The sequence below is a fragment of the Cervus elaphus genome, chromosome 20 (assembly GCF_910594005.1).
Source record: "Cervus elaphus chromosome 20, mCerEla1.1, whole genome shotgun sequence".
Lineage (NCBI taxonomy): Eukaryota > Metazoa > Chordata > Mammalia > Artiodactyla > Cervidae > Cervus > Cervus elaphus.
The window spans coordinates 53,481,166-53,506,555 of NC_057834.1; the positions used below are offsets into that span (position 1 = coordinate 53,481,166).

A 25,390-nucleotide genomic window follows, 5' to 3' on the forward strand; every position below is an offset into this window, starting at 1 on the left:
AAGAATTCAAACCATGGTAAGAAACTAGGATTTAACAAGTGACTATATACCTGCTTTTATATAGGTTGCCTGTGTCTGATTTAACTCTAGAAACAGAAAAAAAATGATCATTAGAACAATACACGCTGGCATTTGTGGTCCAGCAGATAAGCAGACAGTGGCTGTCTGTTCCATTTGTCATTGTTATTTGGAAATAGCATACTCTTCTATACTTTGAGTTGTTATAATGATTAATGATCTATTTATTATTTAGAATCAGTTTAATTAGATTGTAGATATTTGATGATTTGTTGTATAATGAAGTCCCAACTAACAAATCTCTCATGACCCCAACTTTTTCCCTCTCCTTTCAGACTCAGCTATCAAGTTACCCTGAGCTAATTTTGAAATCTAATGATGAATTTGGATGATTTGTTGGAACAAATTTTTATTTTCACCTACCTCTCTTATCTCTGTCTCCCTTTGTCATCATTCCTTTATTTTAGATTCTCCCTTTCTCACCCATTTTTAAAAATGATTTAGTTATTAGTGTCCTTAAGTAAACTCCTACAGATAGATACACATCCTAATTATGTGAAAACTCTATATGAAATATAAACAATTAAGTAAAATAGTGATTCCCTTCTTTTTAAGTTTTTTTTTTCTTATTGCCAGTCACATGAGAAATTTTCTTTTTCTATTTCCTTATTGCTATCTATTAGTTTACCCTGTGGAAAAAAATAGTCCATAGTCATGGGTGAGAAAAGCAGCAGTAGTACTGGGTATATAAATTTTTATGAGAAAGGAAAGGAAACCCATAGTTTTAAAGAAGTGATGTTACATATAATTGTCAGTGACATCAGTTTGTACAATCTTGAAAGAACTTAGATATCAATCTTTGGGAGACTCATAACTGTAGGACAGTAGGAAACATGGGAAAATTAACTTGGGATCCAACTGAGGAGAATCAGAAAAACCCGGCTTAAGGAGTTTTTCTTTTTTTCTAGTAGCAAGAGAGATTAGCTGAAGTAGTTTTTAGCATGAGAGAGATAAAGAAAGCAATACTTTAGTAAGATTAAGTTAGGATAATTATACCTAATAGATTTGAATGGGGAAAGAGAAAGGTGTGAAGATGAGTTCAGAAGCAACAGTAACAGTTCAAGCTTTAAAGCCTGAGTTAAGTTATCTCTAGGGACATAGGAAGGAGGCTGATACAAGATATTGCATGGAAAGAATCATTTACATTTGCTGACTGAATTAGAGGTGGGAACTGTGGGAAGCGGGGAACCAAAAGTAACTCTCTGTTTCTAGAGTACGGTTGCCTGGGATAAAGATGGTGCTGTTGGCAATAACAGTAGGGACAGTGATGATTTTAGTTTTGGATGTGCTCAGTTTGAGACATCTAAGTGGAGATGTCTAGAACGTGGTTGGAAATTCAGGACTGGAAATTAGTAATCAAATCTCGATGAAAAAATTTGGAAGTTATCCAATAGGGGGTTGGAATTATAATTCAATGTGAATCACTTAGATACATTTTTAAAAACATTGGTATGTCTTCTGTGATGATGTTTCTGAGCAAATGTACTTAGTGAGAAGAGCAGAGTTGAGGACTTAACTTTGGAATGTTGGATAATTAACAATTAGAAGACAGAAGCAGGCATACAGGCATTAAGAAAGAATGCGAAGAGGGAAAGAGAAGTCAGAAAGGAAAGAGGAGAACCAGAATGATATAGACTAATAAGGGCAAAGGGAGGAGGGAATTTCAAGAAGGAAGTTAAGTTAAAGAGAATGAAGACTGAGAAGATGCTGAGGGATCTGACCCATAGGAAGTAATTAATAATCTTCACCTGACCAAGTCATCATTAAATAGTGGGTAAACAATGAAAATTATTTTCTGCAGTTCAACTCAATAATTATTTACCAGCTACCACATGTTTTTCCCTTGTCTTTCTCAGACTGAGTAACAGTCAATAAAGGTTTCAGATCTACTAAATGAAGTTTCTTTGAGTCATAATGAGTTAAGATCTGGGATGAAGTTGATTCATTAGAAGGAGCCAAAGAGGAATTATCATTTCTTCTGACCCCAAATTTCTCTCTGTACTATAATATTGGCAAGTGAGAATAATTTTATTTATTTATTGTTTTAGTAACAATACCTTTTCTTTATTAAACAGGTACTCTGTATCAGTACCACACATTTGATAACTCATTTAATTCACTCTCAACTCTAAGACAAATATCCTCCCATTTTACTTAAAAAGCAACTGAGACACTGAAAGATTAAATAACTTGCCCAGCTTCATTCAGCCAATACTGTGCCCATCTCAAAAGTATACACTGGAATCAACCACAAAGCTGATTAACAATACAGATGCCCACACATTGCCAGTGATTGCCATTAGTCATGGGATACAGGTCACAATACAGGTTAAGCCCTGACTCTAGTTCTAGGCTACCTCAGTTTAGAATTCTGAGCACTGTGTTTGGTAGTTTTGTGATCTTGGGGCACTTATTTCTCTGTGTCTCAGTTTCCTCATCTTTTAAAAACAGAGAATAAGGAGATACTTTTAAGGAGATACTTCACTGCCTTTTTCAACCATATTATGCTATCCTCTGACTGACCCAGATGATAGTCTACAAATGAAATATGATACTATTTAAAGATTCATGTTTGGTTGAGGGATGGACTTGAAGTTTAGGTTATGTAAAAGGATGACTGCTTTGGGGACTGAAATCTTGGAAATTTTGCTAACTAGAGAGGTGGTATTCATCTTAAGCTCCATTTTTACTTAAAATAGTCCTGTAATAGCTGTAAAGAAAGTCAGTCAAATGTTTACTATCTGACTCTTTGGATGGAACACAGAATGTGTGTTATTTTTAAAAAAATATTCACTAGTTTCACCTCTAAGTTTTTTCTATTTGTAGCTCAGTTGCCTTAAGTGTGATCTTTTCACTTCTCCAAATGTCACTGAACCCTGTTGTCCTTATGCTCTGGGTTCCCTTGTGAATGGAACCAGCCCTAGAGGATACTATGTGTGAGTGTGTGTTACTTGTTCAGTTGTGTCTGTCTCTTTACAACTCCATGGACTGTAACTTGCCAGACTCCTCTGTCCATGGGATTCTCCAGGCAAGAATACTGGAGTAGGTAGCCATTCCCTTCTGCAGGGAATATTCCTGACCCAGGGATCAAACCTGGGTCTCCTGCAACTGCAGGCAGATTCATTACGGTCTGAGCCACCTGGGAAGATAAAACAGCTGAAGTGGAATATTTGGGCAGAGGGGAAGGAAAGCTCTCTAGAGATAGCTTCTTGCCTCTTTCCCCTAGGATGATTGAATTATTGTGATTTTATTACAGACGCTGAAAAGACTATCCGCCAAATATAAGGCAGATAAAACCTATCCCACAACCGTGGCTGAGAGGCCCAAGAATATCAAGAAAAACAGATATAAGGATATTTTGCCTTGTAAGTTTCATTTCTCCCTTTAAACTTGTACCTTTTCCCCAATTCAATCATCTTATCTCTTTTTACCCATTGGTTGTTATTCCTAATCCTGGATCATGGCTTTGACAAATTAGTTTGTACTGTATATGACTACAAAAGAACATTCATTCATTCATTCATTCACTCTTCAATCACTTATGAGCATCCACTATTCACAGCGCTAGTTCCAGACTTACAGAAGCCCTCTGATCAAACCCTCTTAACTAGTCTTTCTTTTGTATTATAGATGACCATAGCCTAGTAGAACTGTTCATGATAACCTCTGATGAGGATTCCAGCTACATCAATGCCAACTTCATTAAGGTACATTGAGTATTCTGTATTTCTCTAGGTACTTAAAAAAGTGGGGGGTGGGGTGGGGTGGAGGAATACTAGATGAGAAGAGTATGTTTTTTGTAGTTACCCCGTGTAATTTCTGTTCCCCTATAGGGAGTTTATGGACCCAAGACTTATATTGCCACCCAGGGACCTTTGCCTACAACTATCCTGGACTTCTGGAGGATGATTTGGGAATACAGCATCCTGGTAAGTGCAGAGTTGCTTCTGTTACTATATTCTCTAGTTCTTAGAGATGTGGGGGATAGGGTGGCAGGATAAGTGACTGAGGTTTCCTATGTATCAGAATCATTGCTTTTTGGGGTCAGTTACTAGAATTTTGGTGTTCAGGCAACTTTTAGTCAAAATCACAAAGTCACTATTGTTCAGGGAAATAAAAGTTCTCTTCCTGACAGTCTCATTTGTTAACAAGAATTTATTGATTTGAATAGAGAAAAGGTAAGTGAGGACAGAAAAAGAAGGAGTAGGAGTAACATTTTATAATTTATTAGGATTTGTTTTTTGGTTATAAAACAAAAAAAAAGAATGACACTTTTGGACTCTGGGACTCATGTATTAACTGCTTTTCTAACTGTATCAGTGTTTAAGTCTCTATTTTATTGCTCTAGATCATTGTTATGGCATGCATGGAGTTTGAAATGGGAAAGGTGAGTTCTGTTTAGTAAACCTAAAGGAAAAAAGAAAAAGAAGGGGGAAACTTGGTAGCAGAATTTTCCTTAACTGTGACTTGGTAGACATTTATGCTCATCTTCCTAGTCTTCAGTTTGTGAATGCCAAATGATTCTCAAGGCTTTTTTTTTTTTAACCCATGAGAACCTCTTTTGCCCATTTCCCCTGTGTTTTAAAACAAAAATAAAGTATACTTTTTAAAATAACAATTCATTTTCCTGTTGTTATTAATCAGACATTTTAGACTGCCAATCAGAGCTCCTTTTGTGCCACTTGGCATGGCCTTCACCAACCATGTATAGCTGGTGAGCACTTGAAATATGGCTGGTGTGGCTGAGGAACTCAGTTAGCTTATCTTAATGCATTTAAATTTAAAGAATGATATTCAATTCAGTTATTGGAAAACCTGATTTGGAACAACTTGGGTATGTGAATCTTTTTCAACCATAGGTTTTATGAAATCTAAATGGATATAAAATATTTCCAATGAAAATTTAGCATAGCAATTGAAATGTGCTTTAAATATAAAATTCATACTAGATTTTGAAGACAGTTAAAAAATGTCAAATATCTAATAACCATTTTTGATTGACTACAACTTGAAAATTTTTTTATTTATTGGGCTAAGATATAACAATTAACCCTACTATTTTTTTTCATTTTTGAATGTGGCTATTAGAAAAATCTTAATTATATATGTAGCTTGTATTATATTTCTATTGAACAACACTCTTTGAACCTACTGTTGCCATTCTGAATTGATACAATTCCAATTAAAACCAAAGGAACTTGGGGTTTCAGTTAGCTTGTATAGCTTTGTTTTAATCCTTTTGAAATACTGAAAATGTCAGATCCCTATTTCTACTTTTTGAGACTTCCAGGAAGTCTTAAATTTGTATATCCTTTAAGGTTTGTTTTCCCATCTTTGGAAAATTCAGACTTGTGTTGAAGTCCAAGGGCATTAGAAATTCCTAACCTAGGGTAGAGGACACAGCTGAATTTGCTTCTGAATGGGGGATAGGGTTTCACTGTCCAGGAACGACTAGAATATATGGAAGGAAATCACCACCTTTTGCTTTGTGCAACAGAAAAAATGTGAGCGCTACTGGGCTGAACCAGGAGACACGCAACTGCAACTTGGTCCTTTCTCCATTTCCTGTGTAAGTATGATGTCTATTTTCATTATGGCTGAGCAGATGCTCCAGAACCTACTTTATAGAGAGTAGTTTTTGAATATTAGTCTTTGAAATAACTAATATTTTGATTTACTTCTTAGGAGGCTGAAAATAGAAAATCTGATTATACAATCAGGACTCTAAAAGCCAAGTTCAATAGTGTAAGTATAGAACACTAAAGGTAAACTCAAAGCCTACAGAGACCAGGCAAGTAAATGTACATGTATGTGATGCAGTCTGTGGGGGATGGAAGGGCCTTTGATGTTCTGGATAGACCATAATATCCAAAAGAGACCTTTGGTGTAATCTGTGTTCCCCAACCTATTTCACACCAACGGCCCACATGTAAAATGATATTATTTCTAGGGTGAATAGAGGCTGGGAACCAACTTGAAAGCTCAGACTCCTCTGTTTCTCTAAGGCAAAGGGATTTAGTACCTCAGCCTGCGTGTGACTCATTTAAAGGATACCAGTTGGGAAGCTCTGGTTTGGACCATTTTCACATCTACCTTCTCTTGTGAGTAGATAGGGACAGGCCAATAGTGAGTGACCTGAAATAACTTATAATTGTTCTTACAGGGCACGTGGTCTGTAGGGAAGAAGATTCCATAAATTGCAAAAAAGATAAAGATGCTACTTAGTAAGACAGAGTAATCTTGTGATAGAATGAGGTGACATGCTAATCTTGAACTCTCCTTTTATTCTGGTTATTTTTATAGGAAACTCGAACCATCTATCAGTTCCATTATAAGAATTGGCCAGACCATGATGTGCCTTCATCTATAGACCCTATTCTTGAGCTCATTTGGGATGTGCGTTGTTACCAAGACGATAACAGTGTTCCCATATGCATTCACTGCAGGTATGATGCTGTTGTATGAACCTTCTCCCCAGAATAAACCAAATGTCACACTCAGGCCAGGACTCCTGCTTTTAACCAAAGGAAGACTGACTTTGTTGGAATTTAAACCCTACATAGATGTAGGTTCCTAATTTGAGGCTCATTTTTTCCAGTCAGTCAGAAAAGAATCAAGTTTAAAAATGAGAATGATTGAAAGAGAAAGGTCAATAGAAGAAACTGATAAATTCAATCTGAGAATTAATGTTTGGTTTTTTTTTTCTGATAAATTACTTGCAACAGCACAGCTCTAGAGACGTTTTGCTGTGAGAACTTGCCTAAGACCTGTCCTGAGGCTTGGTGTAGTCTGTGGCAACTGAAAAACGTGTTCTGGGAAATGGTAGGGTTTAGACAGTTTCATGGTCTCTAGATTTCTTCTTCCTCAAATCTGCTGGTGAAATTTTTCAGCTACGATCCACTCTCTGCAACTATACATGCTACTGTGATCTTTCATTTCAGTGCTGGTTGTGGAAGGACTGGTGTTCTCTGTGCTATTGATTACACGTGGATGTTGCTAAAAGATGGGGTGAGTTTTTCTCAATAGGCACTTGCTATTTTCTTAACCTTGTTACTTTCAGATTTAGAAATTGTCTGGTTCTTCAAAACATCTGTCTTTAGGTTCTAGAATATTCACTTGTAGATTGGTTTTGTCAGACAATTAACTTAGTTCCTAAATTGGTGGTTCTCAAAATGTGGTCCCCAGACAAGAAGCATCAGTAACACCCAGGGAACTCATTAGAAATGCAAACTTTTGGGCCCCACCTCAGATGAACTGAAGCAGAAACTCTGGATGGGGTGGGGCCAGCAAGGTACTTCTGGACAGAAGTAGTTTTCATAACCACTGTCCTAAATCACACTTACCCTTCCTTTAGCCAGGTAACTTGCATTACAGAATTTCGCTGCTTTCTGTCAAACCTTAACATGAATCAGCCATAGGTGTACATATGTCCCCTCCCTCTAGGACCTCCCTACCATCTCCCTCCCGATCCCACCCCTCTAGATTGATACAGAGCCCCTGTCTGAGTTTCCTGAGCCATACAGCAAATTCCTATTGGCTATCTATTTTACATATGGTAATATAAGTTTCCATGTTACTCTTTCCATACGTCTACCCTCTTCTCCCCTCTCCCCATGTCCGTAAGTCTATTCTCTATGTCTGTTTCTCTGTTGCTGCCCTGTAAATAAATTCTTCAGTACCATTTTTCTAGATTTCATATATATGCATTAGAATATGATATTTATCTTTCTCTTTCTGACTCACTTCACTCTGTATAATAGGTTCTAGGTTCATCCACCTCATCAGAACTGACTCAAATGCATTCCTTTTTATGGCTGAGTAATATTCCATTGTGTATATGTACCACAACTTCTTTATCCCTTCATCTGTCGATGGACATCTAGGTTGCTTCCGTGTTCTAGCTATTGTAAATAGTGCTGCAATGAACACTGGGATACATGTGTCTCTTTCAATTTTGGTTTCCTCAGGGTATATGCATAGGAATGGGATTGCTGTGTCGTATGGTGGTTTTATTCCTAGTTTTTAAAGGAATCTCCATACTGTCTTCCATAGTAGCTATATCAATTTACATTCCCACCAACAGTGCAAGAGCATTCCCTTTTCTCCACACCCTCTCCAGCATTTATTGTTTGTAGACTTTTTGATGATGGCCATTCTGACTGGTGTGAGGTGATATCTCATAGTAGTTTTGATTTCTATGTCTCTAATAATGAGCGATGTTGAGCACCTTTTCATGTGTTTATTAGCCATCTGTATGTCTCCTTTGGAGAACTGTCTGTTTAGGTCTTTTTCCCACTTTTTGATTGGGTTGTTTGTTTTTCTGACATTGAGTTGTATGAGCTGCTTGTATATTTTGGAAATTAATCTTTTGTCAGTTGTTTCATTTGCTATTATTTTCTTCCATTTTGAGGGTTGCTTTTTCACTTTGCTTATAGTTTCCTTTGCTGTGCAAAAGCGTTTACGTTTAATTGGGTCCCACTTGTTTACTTTTGTTTTTATTTCCATTACTTTAGGAGGTGGGTCATAGAGGATCTTGCTTTGATTTATGTCATCGAGTGTTCTGCCTATGTTTTCCTCTAAGAGTTTTATAGTTTCTAGTCTTACATTGAGGTCTTTAATCCATTTTGAATTTATCTTTGTGTATAGTGTTAGAAAGTTTCATTCTTTTACGTGTAGCTGTCCAGTTTTCCCAGCACCATTTACTGAAGAGGCTGTCTTTGCCCCATTGTATATTCTTGCCTCCTTTGTCAAAAATAAGGTACCCATAGGTGCATGGGTTTATTTCTGAGCTTTCTTTCTTGTTCCATCTGTGTATATTTCTGTTTTTGTGCCAGTGTGTTGATGACTGTAGCTTTGCAGTATAATCTGAAGGCAAGAAGGTTGATTCCTCCAGCTCCATTCTTCTTTCTCAAGACTGCTTTGGCTATTCGGGGTCTTTTGTGTTTCCATATGAATTGTGAAATTTTTTGTTCTAGTTCTGTGAAAAATGCCATTGGTAATTTGATAGGGGTTGCACTGAATCTGTACATTGCATTTGGTAGTATAGTCATTTTCACAATATTAATTCTTCCTACCCAGGAACATGGAATATCTCTTCATCTGTTTATGTAGTCTTTAATTTCTCTCATTAGTGTCTTATAATTTTCTGTGTACATTTCTTTTGTCTCCTTAGGTTAGTTTATTCCTAGATATTTATTCTTTTTGTTGCAGTGGTGAATGGGTTTGATTCCTTAATTTCTCTTTCTGATTTTTCATTTTTAGTATATAGAAATGCAAGTGATTTCTGTATATTGATTTTGTATCCTGCAACTTTGCTAAATTCACTGATTAGCTCTAGGAATTTTCTGATACTATCTTTAGGGTTTTCTATATACAGTATCATGTCATCTGAAAACAGGGAGAGCTTTACTTCTTCTTTTCTGATCTGGATTTCCTTTATTTCTTTTTCTTCTCTGATTGCTCTAGCTAGGACTTCCAGAAATATGTTGAATAATAGTGAAGAAAGTGGACACCCTTGTCTTGTTCCTGATCTTAGGGGGAATGCTTTTAGTTTTTCACCATTGGAAACAATGTTTCCTGAAGGCTTATCATAATGGCCTTTACTATGTTGAGGTAGTTTCCTTATATATCCATTTTTGAAGAGTTTTAATCATAAATGGATGCTGAATTTTGTCAGAGGCTTTTTCTGCATCTATTGAGATTATAATATGGTTTTTAATCATTCAATTTGTTAATATAGTTTATCATTGGTTGATTTGTGTATATTGAAGAATCCTTGCATTCCTGGAATAAACCTAACTTGATCATGGTGTATGAGCTTTTTGATGTGTTGCTGAATTCTGTTTGCTAAAATTTTGTTAAGGATTTTGGATCTATGTTCATCAGTGATATTGGCCTATAGTTTTCTTTTTTTGTGCTGTCTTTGTCTGGTTTTGGTATCAGGGTGATAATGGCCTCATAGAATGAGCTTGGAAGTGTTCCTTCCTCGGCAATTTTTTGAAAGAGTTTTAGAAGGATAGGCATTAGCTCTTCTCTAAATGTTTGATAGACTTCTCCCATGAAGTCATCTGGTCCTGGGCTTTTATTTTCTGGGAGATTTTTGATCAGAGCTTCAATTTCAGTGCTTGTAATTGGGTTGTTAATAATTTTTATTTCTTCCTGGTTCAGTCTTGGAAGATTGAACTTTTCTGAGAATCTGTCCATTTCTTCCAAGTTATCCATTTTATTGCCATATAGTTGTTCATAATAGTCTCTTATAATCCTTTGTATTTCGCATTGTTTGTTGTAACCTCTCCTTTTTCATTGCTAATTTTGTTGATGAGTCTGGCTAAAGGCTTGTCAATTTTGTTCATCTTCTCAAAGAACCAACTTTTAGTTTTATTAACCTTTGCTATTGTGTCTTTCATTTCTTTTTCATTTATTTCTGCTCAGATATTTATGATTTCTTTCCTTCTACTAATTTTGGGGGTTTTTTGTTCTTCTTTTTCCAGCTGTTTTAAGTGTAAAGTTAGTTTTTCTTGTTTCTTGAGGTAGGATTGTATCGCTATAAACTTCCCTCTTAGAACTGCTTTCACTGCATCCCATAAGTTTTGAGTTGTCATGTTTTCATTGTCATTTGTTTCTAGAAATTTTTTTATTTCCTTTTTGATTTCTTCAGTAACCTCTTGGTTATTTAGAAATGTGTTGTTTAATCTCCATGTGTTTGTGTTTCTTACAGTTTTTTTCTTGTAATTGATATCTTCGCTCATAGCATTGTGGTCAGAGAAGATGCTTGATATGATTTCAATTTTCGTGAATTCACTGAGGTTTGATTTGTGACCCAAGATGTGGTCTATCCTGGAGAATGTTCCATGTGCACTTGAGAAGAAGGTGTATTCTTCTACATTTGGATAGTAAGATATTTTTTCCTTTTCTTTGATAGATAATTCCTGAGAACTTCAGTGTTTTTAGTTTGATCCAGGAAATGCGAACACAGAGGCCTTCATTAGTTCAAACTCAGGTATGGACTATGGGGAATAATATAACATGTCTGAGTCTAGTTCCATCTCTTTATTTAGTAACAGCAAGGCATCCAAAAATAGCTGACTGCTTTACTATCAAGGATTTTGGTCCATTTCCACTTCCTCTAACTCTGAATATCCCAATATTTTTCCTGTATACCTTGCCCTGGACCAAAATCCTTTCATTCCTTATATTTTATTGTCTGTTCAGAAAATATTAACAAAGCAATATAACAGTTCTTACAAAGGATATTGAAAAAATCTACAAAACTATTTGACCTATTGGAAAGAAATAGCTGGGTCAGGTTAACCTGAAATTTTGTGGTGGTAATTCATTTCTGAAACCATACAAAATTAGAGATTTGTAATTTCTTCTTCAGGAGGTGGTAACAGAATCTGGAGAATTATATTATTTTCTTCATTTTAGAAAACAATAAAAAATTTACAAATCATCCATAATTTTGTCACCTAGAGAGAGTCACTGTTACTATTTTTCTATAGTTTTTCCTGGTCCTTATTGTATGCATATTTAAAGAAAATTTTAAAAACTCCATAATTACAATATATTATATATATGATTATATATGTATCATAGTATATGATTAACCCACCCTAGATTGCTCATACCTATTCATTCCATAAGAAATGCTTTCCACCTGTTCTCTCTTCTCCAGCTCACATTCTACCTCTTAGGTGAAACATTCCCAGCCCAAATCTCTCACATTCTATAATATTTCAGCACCCATGTATGTGTTATCTCACTCAGTCGTGTCTGACTCTTTGCGACCATGGACTTCTCTATCCATGGAATTCTCCTGCCAGGCTTCTCTATCCAGTATCCAGAATACTGGAATGGGTGGCCATTCCCTTCTCCAGAGGATCTTCCCAACCCAGGGATTGAACCTGGGTCTCCTGTATTGCAGGCAGCTTCTTTACCATCTGAGCCACCAGGGAGGCCCAACACCCATATTTTATACATATTTCAACACCAATAATTTTACCTATATTTCTAAATGGTCTCCATCTTTAAGATAGAGTTTAGCATTCGCCCATTCATTCTTTCATCAAACATTCACTGGTTTTTATTAGGTAAGAGACTTTTGTCATGGTGACTTTTTTCTGATGACTCAGGGATAAACAATCTGTGTACAAAGCAAGAGACGCAGGAGATGTAGATTTCATCCCTGAGTTGGGAAGACCCCCTGGAGGAGGGAGTGGCAAACCACTTCAGTATACTTGCCAAGAAAATCCCAAGGACAGAGGAGCCTGGTGGTCTACAGTCCACGGGGTCACAAAGAGTTGGACACGACTGAAGCAACTAAGCACACAGCACATTTCTGCACAGTTTGTTACAACTGTTCTTATTGCTAAAATAGCAAGACCCTCGTGTTAAAGCCGGAGGAGGCAATGGCACCCACCCCAGTACTCTCGCCTGGAGAATCCCAGGGACGGAGGAGCCTGGTGGGCTGCAGTCCATGGGGTCGCTAAGAGTCGGACATTACTGAGTGACTTCACTTTCACTTTTCACTTTCGTGCATTGGAGAAAGAAATGGCAACCCACTCCAGTGTTCTTGCCTGGAGAATCCCAGGGACGGGGGAGCCTGGTGAGCTGCTGTCTATGGGGTTGCACAGAGTCGGACACGACTGAAGAGACTTAGCAGCAGCAGCAGCAGTGTTTAAAGCACTTACAAATGAACTTGAACACAGGTTTAGAAGTAAAACAATTGACAATGGTACTTTAGATATTTTTATGTAAAAGTTGTAAATCAAAGGGAAAAAATTAGAGCTATTATAATATAAACCTTCTGTTTGGCCCACACAGGTTTTCCGCTAATAGTGGAAAAAGAGAATTCTTTTTCATGTGTTATGACTGTAGGTGTTTTCTATATTCAACCTTTAGGGGGGAAAGTTTATGTGAAATGAAAGCATTGGCTGGTTTAAGGCTGTCAGACTTAAGAGAAGGCCAATCCATGTAGATGTATAAAGATTCCAGGAAGTATGCAACCTAATTGTATAACATTAAACTTTATTACTGAATCAATAAATAAAGTCATACATCATTTCAGAAAAAGTCCATTTCAGGCCTATATGTAAGAGTTGGAAGACAGCTGACATAGTTTTAAGTTAGCTTTCACATTTTGGCATTATCAACAACTATTTGGGCAAATAACTTACCTGCTGTAGCTGCTTTTTCTGATACCGCTCTAACCAGGAAATAGCACTGTAACCAGATGAGTGCTTCCTATCTGATTTTCCTGTCTTCTTTAGAAAAAATTGAAGAGTGGGCCAATGGCTGTGTTGGATGATACAGTCTCTGCACTATTCTCCTGCTACAATTATTTTTGGCAAAAGTTATATTTTGTTTGTATACGATTGTGTGAAGTGTCATCGAAAAACCTGAATAGGCCTATTTAGGTGAAAAATAGATCCAAAAATCAAGTGCTTGAGCAAGTACAGAGGCAAAAACAAGGTAGTAAAAACCCATAAACCTGTAATTATAGCGGTCTCATTTCACTGCAGTGGAATTCCTTTATAACCACAAATTTCTAAAGTCTATTTAGTGGTCTTCTTTTCTTTGGTATCTTTGCTAAGACAGAATTTCAGCAGCTTGATCCAAATGTACTAAACTAAGAGTCAAAGGTTCAGGTACTAAGCCAAGACATTGAAATTACTTCTGAATGATCTCAGGCAAATCAGGTTAACAGGGTTAACAACCTAACTGCTTTATAGATCAACTGTGAGAGTCATAGCAAAGCTATCTATTAGCCATCAAGAACATCAACCTACCTTTTCCCAGGAGAGATGAATTACCCCCAAAAATGCATCTGGAATGAAACAAAAAACAATTTTTCTTTTTTTTTTGCCATGTGGCATGCAGAATTTTAGTTTCCCCACCAGGGGTCAAACCTGTGCCCCTTGCAATGGAAGAGCAGAGTCTTAACCACTGGACCTCCAGGGAAGTCCCTGGAATGAAAATTTTAAAGTGTGAGCAAACAAAATTAGAGGGAGGATAGTGGAAGGAAAGATAAATAAGAAAGTGGGGTTAGAATATAAAAAGCGTGCTGCAAGGTCCTTGTATATTAGCTAGAGGTAGATCAAATATTTAACTGTTTCTAGCACCCTAAAAATGCTTTGAAACCTGACATGGGCTGCACAGACATAAGGCACTATCTTTGAACTAATGTTTCAGGTTTACTATACTAGGATTTGATTGGCATTCATACTCCTGAAATTCTGTTAGTTCACCAAGTTTTTGTTTATTTTCATTTGTTCCGGTTTGCGATGCTCTTCAGCAACAGTATGAGCTGGTCTACAATGCGGTATTAGAACTATTTACGAGACAGATGGATGTTATCAGGGATAAACACTCCGGAACAGAGGTACATTTTAAATTTGATGTTTTGCAAAAAAAATGTTTTCATGTTGATTTTGGTCAAAGGATCTCAGATTAGTTGCAGGGCGACTTAAAATTTATGATCACAACTAAACTGGAGTGTCAGATGTGCATGCGGCTGCACTATAAATCTCCTATGAAGAAGGACAATTTAATTGAAGTACTTTAACTTAGAAAGTTAATGTCTTGGTTAACCTTTTGCATACCATTTTCAGCTCAATTTAGAAACCATAGGAGTGGGTGAAAGGGCAAGCATATATTCTGCTTTCATGTTTTAGACAGTTGTGCAGCAAGTTAGAAGTTAGAGTGACAATTATAAAGTGAAATTGTAGTTGAGTACTTTACATTATTTTTCAGGTTACTCAAGCTTCATTTTGATGGCATATGTGTCATCAAATTTTGAGAATATTTTAGAATAGCCAAAGGATTCTTAGCTAAAAATGCTGGGTATAAAAACAATTATGGTTTGGCCAAATTCTAATTGAAAAATATTGAGCATTCTAGCTATATTATTTTGAGCTTATCACAAAAACTGATGTCAAATATTTACTATGGAATCACGAAGTACTAGATTCTGAACAAACCTTAATAAGACAAAATTACTGATTTACCTTTCAGGGTGTATGTAATATATACAAATTAATTAAAATTTTAACACCACATTTCGTATTATGCATCTGAAAATATTCACCGAGTACCTACTGTTTTCACAGTATTCGGAATACAAAGTATATAAGATGTGACTCTCACAACTCCTATCACTAGAATGATGAAGCATTTGGAGTGAAAAAAAAAATAAAAAAACTGTTGAGGCTAGAGAATGAACTATGCAATCCTATAGTGAATGTCAGCTCCAAAGAAAAGTGTAGGAGATGAAAACCAAAATATAGTTGCCAGACATTGTTACTTATATCCTGTTCATGCCTACTTCATTGGCTAGTACTCCCAAAACAAGTTTAAATAACAGAAGTGATTGCATGACCTAATTTTAGTGGAAGAGATTCTCATGTTTTACTACTAACTGTGATGTTGATTTGATTGGAGTTATTTTATTTATTTGTTTATTTTATTATCTTTTTTGGCTGTGCTGGGTCTTCATTGCTGTGTGAGGGCTTTCTCTAGTTGTGGCAAGTGGGGGCTACTCTCTGTTGCAGTGTGCAAGCTTCTCATTGTGGTGGCTTCTCTTGTTGCAGAGCATGGGCTCTAGATGCATGGGCTTCATAGTTTCAGCTTGTGGGCTTTAGAGTATTGGCTCAGTAGTTGTGGTTCAAGGGCTCAGTTGCCCCATGGCATGTGAGATTTTTCCAGACCAGGGATTGAACCTGTGTCTCCTGCACTGGCAGGCAAATTCTTCTGGACCACCAGGGAAGTCTGAGATAAATCTTTTAATTGTTTAAAGGAAGTATTAATTGACATCTATTTTATTAAGAATTTTTTTCAGAAAGAATGTTGAAGTCTATCAACTGCATATCTTTGCATTTATAGAATGAGCACATGGATTTTCTCCTTTGACATGATGATACAGTCATATTCTTGCTCTTAGAATAAAACCTTCTTGAACAAAGAATATCCTCCTAACATGCTGTTGGAGTATGTGGGTTAATATTTTAGGTTCCAGGGAATGTCAGTACTCAGATACAGCCCATGGCTCCAGACAGTTGAGTTGTTTGGAGTGTGCCCTTAGTCAATAAATAGGAACATAGGAACATGGTTCAACCTCCCACAGAAGGAATTGATTAACATCAGCCAAGGAGGACTTCTGTTTCTGGGAATATCAAGTGGATATACTTTTCCCTATTCTTTCCACTAAATACAACTAGAAACCCTGGACAACATACATATAAAATAAATATAAGAAATATAAGACTTAAAATAAATATAAGACTCTGAAAGACGGAGAGAAGACAGACCATCTAGGAACATTGGGACCCAAGGAAAGACATGAAGGTAAGTTCCTTGAGTTTTCTTTTTCTTCATATATCACAGATTTGGAACTGAAGAAACCAACAAATTGGAAGGGCCAACAGTGCAGACAACAAAAAAAAACAACAAAATCCTGCTCTCTCTAGTCAAAGAACCAGGAAAGGGGCAGCCGAGCAAACCAGAAAACTTTAAGATAATAAGTATTTTACTTCAGTCAACACCAAAGAAAAAAATGGCCCTCAACCCCACCTATGCCAACAAAGAAGTGGAGAGCCTAGATTTCCATCCCCACAAAAACGATGATGCAGAGAAGGACAACAGGTCAGCTATAAATACTCTCTCTATCAGAAGGGCAGTGTTATGTGTCATTTTTGTGATCATTCTAATAAAGAAAAATATACAATCATTTAAAATAAGAAAAAGTCAAGTAAAGAGCTAGGAGTTTTATCTCCACTGACCTGCAATGAGGTTTCCCTGCAGTGTCAGTGGAAACCAGGTGGGGAGCCTGAGTTTCTACCTGGCAGTAACGTGGTACCCCAACGTCTCTCCACTGATGGAGTGTCAGAAGAGGCCTAGTGGAGAGTCAGGACTTTCAACATCATCCAGCAGTAATGAGACCACCCAGACCATGGTGTCAATAGAGACCACCTGGAGAGCCTCTCCCATGGTGTCTCCCTTCAGGTGTTAACAGAGACTGTGAGAAACTGGTGGAGATTGAATCCATTTGGCAATGGCAAGGCAGTAATGAGGTAGCACCCCCACCCTTCTTCTTTCCCCTGTCAGAATGGATTTTTAAAAGCTACCCCAATTAAAAGGGAATAATATAACAATACAAAAATATCTAGATTTCATGTGAAAAATCACTTGCCATACCAAGAACCAGGAGGATCTCAAACCAAATGAGTAAAAGATAATCAACAGATGACAACACTAAGATGACAGAGATGTAAGAATTACCTGACAAAGATTCTAAAGCAGCCATGATTAAAATGCTTCAGTGAGCAATTACAGGCATGCTTAAAACAAATGAAAAAATAAAAAGTCTCAGCAAAGAAATATAAAGACCTTGCAAAGAAAGAGAAGGTATAAGAAGAACTGAAAAGGAATTTTACAGTTGAAAAATAACAGTAATGGAAACAAAACAGCTCAGTAGATGGATTTAACGGCAGAGTACAGGGCACAAGGAAAGAATTAATGAATCGAAAGACAAAACAATAGAAACTGCCCAATTTGAGCAATAGAAATAAAATAGACTAAAAAATAAAATAAAAATAAAATATAGAACTTCAGGAAACTAAGTGACAATGACAAAACCCCTAGCATTAGTGTCATTGATGTCCAAGGAGGAAAGGAGAAAAAAGGCAAGTCTAAAAAAGCACTGAAATTCTCATCATAAGTAAACTTCAGAAAACTAAATACAAAAATTTCAGGAAGCAGCCAAAGAAAAATGATATTAACTGAAGGGGAGAAACAATTAGAATGAAAATTAATATGTCATCAGAAAACATGGGGGCCAGAAAGAATGGCACAGTATTTTACAAGTGCTGAAGGAAAAAAGCTTGTCAATAGATTTCTACATCCAGTAAAAAATATCCTTCAAGAATGAAGGGGAAATCAAAACACTCTCAGATGAAGAAAAACTAAGGCGATTTGTTGCCAGTAGATAGACCTACCCTAAAAAAAATGGCCAAGGAATTTTTCTAATAGAAAGGAAAGGAAAAAATAATATGGTAAGCAACATGGGTAAATATAGGTTTTCCTTTTTCTCTTGATTTTTCTAAACTATTTAAATGATTGAAGTGAAAATTATAACACTGATATGGTTCTAAATGTATTAGAGGAAATACTTAAGACAACTGCATTATGAAAAAGGAAGGGTTAGACACATAAAGGGAGGTAAGGCTTCTGTATTGAATTAGTAAAACAGTAACACTTACAGACTTTGATAAGTCATGAATATATGGTGTGACTAGAGTCACTCCTACAAAAACTGTACAAAAGTATATTTTTTTAAAAAAATTATAGGTAAATCAAAATGAAATTCCAAATATGCAGGAAAGAGAAAAAGGCAGGAAAAAGAAATGAGAAATGGAGAACAAACAGAAAATAACAGATAAAGTTGGAGACTTAAGCTCTACCACATTAATAATTACACTGAGAGTAAGTAGTACAAATATACCAATTAACAGACAGATTGGCAGAGGGTATTGAAAACATGACCCACTATATGCTGTTTGTAAGAAACACATTTCAAATATATAGGTTGATTTAAAATAAAGGATTAGAAAAATACATACCCTGTAAACATGAATAAAGGGAAAGCAGGCGTAGCTATATTAATATCAGAGAGACCTCAGAATAAAGAGTTATTCTCCCACAGCAAGGGAGGGATATTGTATGATAAAAGGGTCAATCCACCAATAAGATGTATTTAACAATCCTAAGTGTGTATGGGCCAGACCTGCAAGATGTGTGAAGCAAAAATTGATAGGATTAAAAGGAGCAATAGAAAAATCCACAGTTATATTTGGAGACTTCAATACCCCTCTCTCAAAATTTATAGAACTCAGCAAGAACTGTGCAAGAATATGTGAGAACTTAACACCACCACCACCAACTAACAGGATCAAATTGATATTTATAGGAGTCTCCACCTAACAACACAAGAATATACGTTCTTTTTAAGTGCTGATTGAACATATACCAAGGTGGATCACATCCTGGGCCATTAAACAATCTCAAAAATATAAAGAATTGATATCATATAGAATGTATTCTCTGAGTTCTATGGAATCAAAATCAAAGTTGATAAGAGAAGAATAACAAGAAAAGAACCAAGTACTTGGAAACCACATAAGACTCTTCGAAAAAATCCATTGAGTCAAGAAAGGAAGTTTAAAGAGAAATTTCTGAAAAACACATTGAACTGAATAAAAATGTGAAAACACCACATATTGAGATTTGTCACACAGAGCTCCAGGGGTGCTGAGAGTAAGGTTTATAGCACCCTAAATGCATACATTAAAAAACTGTCATTGTTGTTTAGTCACTAAGTTGTGTCCAATTCTTTTGTGACCCCATGGGCTGTAGCCCGCCAGGATCCTATGTCCATGGGATTTCCCAGGCAAGAATACTGGAGTGGGCTGCCATTTCCTTCTCCAGGGGACCTTCCTGACCCAGGAATAGCGACAGAGGAGCCTGGCAGGCTCCAGTCTATGGGATTGCAAAGAGCTGAACACAACTTAATGACTAAACAACTAACATATATATGTATATATAAACATATATATGTATTAAAATATAAATATATATGTATATATATATATCACATCTTCTTTATCCATTCATCTGTTGATGGACATTTAAATAGCTTCCATATCTTAGCTATTATAAATTGTGCTGCTATGAACATAAGGGTGCACGCATCTTTTCTTCATTTGTTGAAAACAAGTTTCTTTTTTAAAAAAAAAATATTTTTGAATTATAGTTTTGTCTGGATATATGCCCAGGAGTGGGACTGCTGGATTTTATGACTTTAGTTTTTTGAGGATCCTCCATACTGTTTTCCATTGTGACTGCACCGATTTACACTCCCACCAACAGTGTAAGAGGGCTCCCTTTTCTCCCTACCCTATCCAGTATTTATTTGTAGACTTTTTATTTTTTATTTTTATTTTTTTAAAATAAGTTTTATTGGAGAAAAATAGAACCACCACGTACACAGGGAAAAGAGCACAAAAATTCAACCGATACAGAACTGAAAGTCACAACTACCCAATGTTGTTTGCGATTACTTTTCAATTTCTTAAATGGCTTCCCTCAATTTTTTAAATAGCCTTGCCAATTTTTTTCAGCTGAAATAGCATCAAGTTTTCAAAAAATTAAGAGCCTCAGTGAAGGGACCAGCTTTTAAGATAACAAAGGTGACATCAAGAGTCACCTAATAGTACCAAGAGACAAGAGTCTCCTGATAGTACCAATTCTACCAAAAAATTCCTGAAGCACATAACTACTGAGTCTGGTAGAACAGTAGCTCAGAGACCATCAGGGATTAGTTAAAACACTGACTCAGACGGTCCAGTATGCAGAGAGGGCAAACAAAAAAGTTGCATTTCCCTGTCAGATGAGATCACGTAAGAAAATCAAGGAGGTGCTAAGAAAATACAGGCAATGGCTGCTCAAAATAATTAAGAAGGCATTCTAAATACCACATATTATTAGACAACAGTGTGTAAAGTGATGCAATTAGAAAACAGGCAACTTAAAAAAAATGTGGTCACAGGTCTTTGGGAACTCAAGAAAACAATCAATAGCAAACACAAGAGCTGAAAGTCTCAGCTGAGGGGTGAAAGTGAAAGTGAAAGTGAAGTCGCTCAGTCCTATCGGACTCTTTGCGACCGCGTGGACTGTAGCCCACCAGGCTCCTCTGTCCATGGGATTCTCCAGACAAGAATACTGGAGTGGGTTGCCATTTCCTTCTCCAGGTATTTGTAGACTTTTTAATGATGGTCATCCAGACTGGTGTGAGGTAGTACCTCATAGTTTCGATTTGCAGTTCTCTAATAATTAGCAATGGTGAGCACCTTTTCATGTGCCTTTTGGCCACCTGTATATCTTTGGAGAAATGTCTATTTAGGTCTTCTGCTCATTTTTCGATTGGATTGTTTGGTTTTTTGTTATTGAGTTGTATGAGCTGTTTGTGTATTTTGGAAATTAAGCCCTTGTTGGTTGTATCACTTGCAAATATTTCTTCCTAGTCCCTAGGCTGTCTTTTTGTTTGTTTATGGTTTCCTTTGCTATGCAAAAGCTTGTTAGTTTGATTGGGTTCCATTTGTTTATATTAGCTTTTATTCTATTGCCTTGGGAGATTGACCTAAGAAAACATTGGTACAATTTATGTTAGAGAATTCTCTTTTTTTATGGTGTCATGTCTTATAAGTCTTTAAGCCATTTTGAGTTTATTTTTGTGTATGATATGAGGGTGTGTTCTAATTTCATTGTTTCACATTCAGCTGTCCAACTTTTCCACGATGACTTGCTGAAGAGACTGTTTTTCTCCATTGTCTCCTTTGTTGAAAATTAATTGACTGTAGGTGTGTGGATTTATGTCTGGGCTCTCTGTTCTTTTCCATTGTCCATATGTCTGTTTTTGTGTCTTTTTTCCATTTTTGAGTTGGCTGTTCTTGAGTCTTAGAAGTTCTCTAAATATTCTGGATATTAATCCTTATCAGATAATATGTGTGTTGCCCTTTTACTCTGTTGATTTTGCACTTTGATGCATATAAGTTTTTAATTTTCATAAAATCCAATTTGTCTCGTTGATAGTGCCTTTGGTGTCATATATATGAAATCATTGTCAGACCCAATGCCATGAAGCTTTCTAAGTTTTCTGAGTTTTAGTTTTAGCTCTTATGTGTAGGTATTTGATCCATTTTGAGTTAATCTTTGTATATACTGCAAGAATCCAACATTTTTTTGCATGTAGATGCCCAGTTTTCCCAGCATCATTTGTTGAAAAGGCTGTCTTTTCTCCATTGAATGCTCTTGGCAACCTCATCAAAAATCAATTGCTCATTGATTTCCCTGGTGGTCCAGTGGCTAAGACTCCACATTCTTTTTTTTTTTTTTAATTTTTTTTTACTATTATTATTATTTTTTTTTTCCAGTGGGTTTTGTCATACATTGATATGAATCAGCCATGGATTTACATGTATTCCCAATCCCGATCCCCCCTCCCACCTCCCTCTCCACCCGATTCCTCTGGGTCTTCCCAGTGCACCAGGCCGGAGCACTTGTCTCATGCATCCCACCTGGGCTGGTGATCTGTTTCACCATAGATAGTATACATGCTGTTCTTTTGAGACTCCACATTCTTGATGCAGGGAACCCAGGTTCAATCCCTGGTCAGGGAACTAGATCCCACATACTTCAACAAACATCAAAGGTCCTGCATGCCACAAATAAGACCCAACATAGCCAAATAAATATTTTAAACAATCAATTGCTCTTTCTGTGAGCTTACTGTTAGGCTCTCTATTTTATTCCATTAATCTGTATGGCTGTTCAATGTCAGTACCATATTGTTTTATTACTGTATGTTTGTAGTACCTCTTGATAACAGGAAGTTTAGGCCCTTCATCTTTGCTCTTCTTTTTCAAGATTGTTTTAGCTAGCCAGAGTCCCTTGAGATTCTGCATGAATTTTAAGATGAGGTTTTCTATTTCTGCAAACGCACTGTTTTGATAGGGATTGCACTGAATCTGTATATTACTTTGGGTAATGATATTGTAACAATAATAAAAACATCCACTTCATGAATATAGAATGCCTCCTCTTTTTTTATTTTTTGTCAGCAATGCTTTGTAGTTTTCAGCATGTCTTTCATTTCTTTGGTTAAATTTATTCATCAGTATGTATATTTTTGATGCTAATTGCTTTTCTAATTTTCTTTTCAGATTGTTTATTGTTACTTTATAATAATGCAACTGGTTTTTGTGTGGTGACTATATATTCTGCAACTTTGCTGAACTGGTTTTTTAGGTCTTGCAGTTTTGTGTGTGTGTGTGGAGTCTTTTCACATATAAAATCAAGTCATCTGTGAATGAAGATAACTTCACTTACTTCTTTTCCATTTTGATCTTTTTTTTGTGTGTGTGTCTAATTGCTTTGGCTAGACCCTCCAGTATTATGTTGACTAAAAGTGGTAAAAATTGGCATCCTTGTCGTATGCCTGATCTTGGGAGAAAGCTTTTAATATTTCACCATTGAGTATGATATTAGCTGTAGGTTTTTTATATATGGCCTTTATCAAATTGAGGAAGTTCCCTTAAATTCTCAGTTTATTAGAGTATTTTTATCAAGAATTTGTCAAATTTTTCTGCATCAATTGATATGATCATGTGGATTTCTTCCCTTTAATTCTCTTAATATGGTATATTACATTGATTTCTTATGTTGAAGATTGTTGCACAAGATTCCTTGTACTCTGGAAATAAATCCCAGTTGGTCAAGGGGTGTAATTCTTTTCCTATACTGAATTCAGTTTGCTAGTATTTTATTGAGGACTTTGCATCAATATTCATGAAGAATATTGCTCTGAGGCTTTCTTTTGCTTGTAGCATCTTTGTCCAGTTTTGTAACAGGGATTTCCTGTTCTCACAGGGTGATCAACTTGGCAGTGTCATTCAATTTCTAGGAAGAGTTTGTGCAGGTGTTTACTCTTCCTTAAATGTTTAGTCGAATTCACCAGTGAAGCTATCTGATCCTGGACTTTTCTTTGTTGGGAAAATATTTGATTACTGATTCAGTCTACTTACCAGTTGTAGTTCTATTCAGATTTTGCATTTCTTTCTGAGTCAGTTTTGGTTGATCAAGTGTTTCAGGAATTTGTCCATTTAATCCAGGTTATACAATTTGTTGGCATACAATTGTTCATATTATTATATATATTTTTTATTTCTATGAAATTGGTCATAATGTCCCCACTTTTATTTCTGTAATTTGAGATTTTAGCAATTTTAGTTTTCTTGTTTTTCCTTTGTCCGTCTAGTTAAAGGTTTGTGAATTTTTATTGATCTTTTCAAAGGATCAAATTTTGGTTTTGTTGGTTTTCTCCATTGTTTTCTTAGTCTCTATTTATTGCTGCTGTAATCTTTTAATATTTCCTTCCTTCAGCTGGCTCTGGGTTTAGTTTGTTCTTATGCTAGTTCCTTAAGATGTACAGCTAAATAATTGATTTGAAATCTTTCTTTTACACATTTATAGTTGTAAATTTACCTCTAAGAACTGCTTTCACTGTATCCCATATATTTTGGTATGATGTATTTTCATTTATTTCTAAGTATTCTCTCATTTCTATTGTGATTTCTCCTTTGACCCGGTAGTTGTTTAACATAGTTTATACATATGTGTGAATTTTCCAGTTTTTCCTGTTATTCATTTCTAGTCTCAATCCATTCTAATTGAAAAAGATACTTTGAAAAAAAAAAGAAAAAGATACTTTGTATGACTTCTATTTTTTAAAATTTATTAAAGCTGTTTTGTGGCCTAATATATGGTCTGTCCTAGAGGCTGTTCCATAAATGTTCAGGAAGAATGTCTGTATTGCTGGGTAGAGTGTTTTATAAGCGTGTGTTAGTTCTTATAGGTTTATGTGCTTATTCACGTCTGTCCTCTATTTCTTGTTGATCTTCTGATTGTTCTATTATTAAAAGTGGAGTATTAAATTCTCTGTATCAGTTTACTAGGCTTACTGTAACAAGTACTGTAAACCAAGGGGGGCTTAAAACTCGCAGTTCTGGAGCCACAAAGTCTAAAACCAAGGTGTCATCAAGGCCATGGTCTCTCTCTCGGGAGCTCTAGGGGAAGAATTTTCCTTGCCTATTCCTATTTTTTGGTGTTTCCAGCAATCCTTGGTGTTCTTTGGCTTGCAGATACATTGCTCCAGTCTCTGTCTCCATCATCACATCATATTCTCCCTGTGTTTTCTCTTCTTATAAGGACACAAGTCATTGTTTTAGGGCCCACTATAATCCAGTATGATCTCATCTTAAATTACATCTGCAAAAATCTTATTTCCAAATAAAGTCACATTCACAGATTTCAGGGATTAGATTTCAATATATCTTTTTGAGAGTCACAATTAAACCCATTACAAGTAGAATCTTATTACTGACTTTTTAGAAAACATATTTAAACAGCTCCAAAGGCAGGATATTTTTTACAATTGCTGGCAGCTTGGATTCCATGAGTCACAGTAACAAATTTCATGATGTGATAATTGCTATGAAGAAAATAAAGATTGAGAGTGTTTGGGCAGGTGGGGTGGGAGTGTGATTTTAGGTTGAGTGGTCAGGGAAGGTTTCCATACGTAGGTGACATTTAAGTAGAGAATAATTACTTTAGAAACTACCAACCTTGCAAAATGTATTGAGCAAGGGTATTTCAACCAGAAAGAATAGTAAAAACTGGAAATGAATTTGGTATACTTAAGGAA

At 36.1% G+C, this 25,390-nt stretch overlaps 1 protein-coding gene across 1 annotated transcript in view; it reads left to right on the plus strand.

The window, feature by feature from the left end:
* Positions 1–25,390, plus strand: part of PTPN22 (protein tyrosine phosphatase non-receptor type 22) — a 56,505-nt gene that overhangs the window by 13,262 nt on the left and 17,853 nt on the right. The window contains exons 2-11 of the mRNA XM_043878164.1: positions 3,335–3,443; positions 3,709–3,785; positions 3,912–4,007; positions 4,427–4,465; positions 5,576–5,647; positions 5,764–5,823; positions 6,382–6,524; positions 7,020–7,086; positions 11,000–11,077; positions 14,372–14,458. Of these exons, the coding sequence (XP_043734099.1) occupies positions 3,335–3,443; positions 3,709–3,785; positions 3,912–4,007; positions 4,427–4,465; positions 5,576–5,647; positions 5,764–5,823; positions 6,382–6,524; positions 7,020–7,086; positions 11,000–11,077; positions 14,372–14,458 (828 nt within the window). The remainder of the gene's footprint in view (positions 1–3,334; positions 3,444–3,708; positions 3,786–3,911; positions 4,008–4,426; positions 4,466–5,575; positions 5,648–5,763; positions 5,824–6,381; positions 6,525–7,019; positions 7,087–10,999; positions 11,078–14,371; positions 14,459–25,390) is intronic.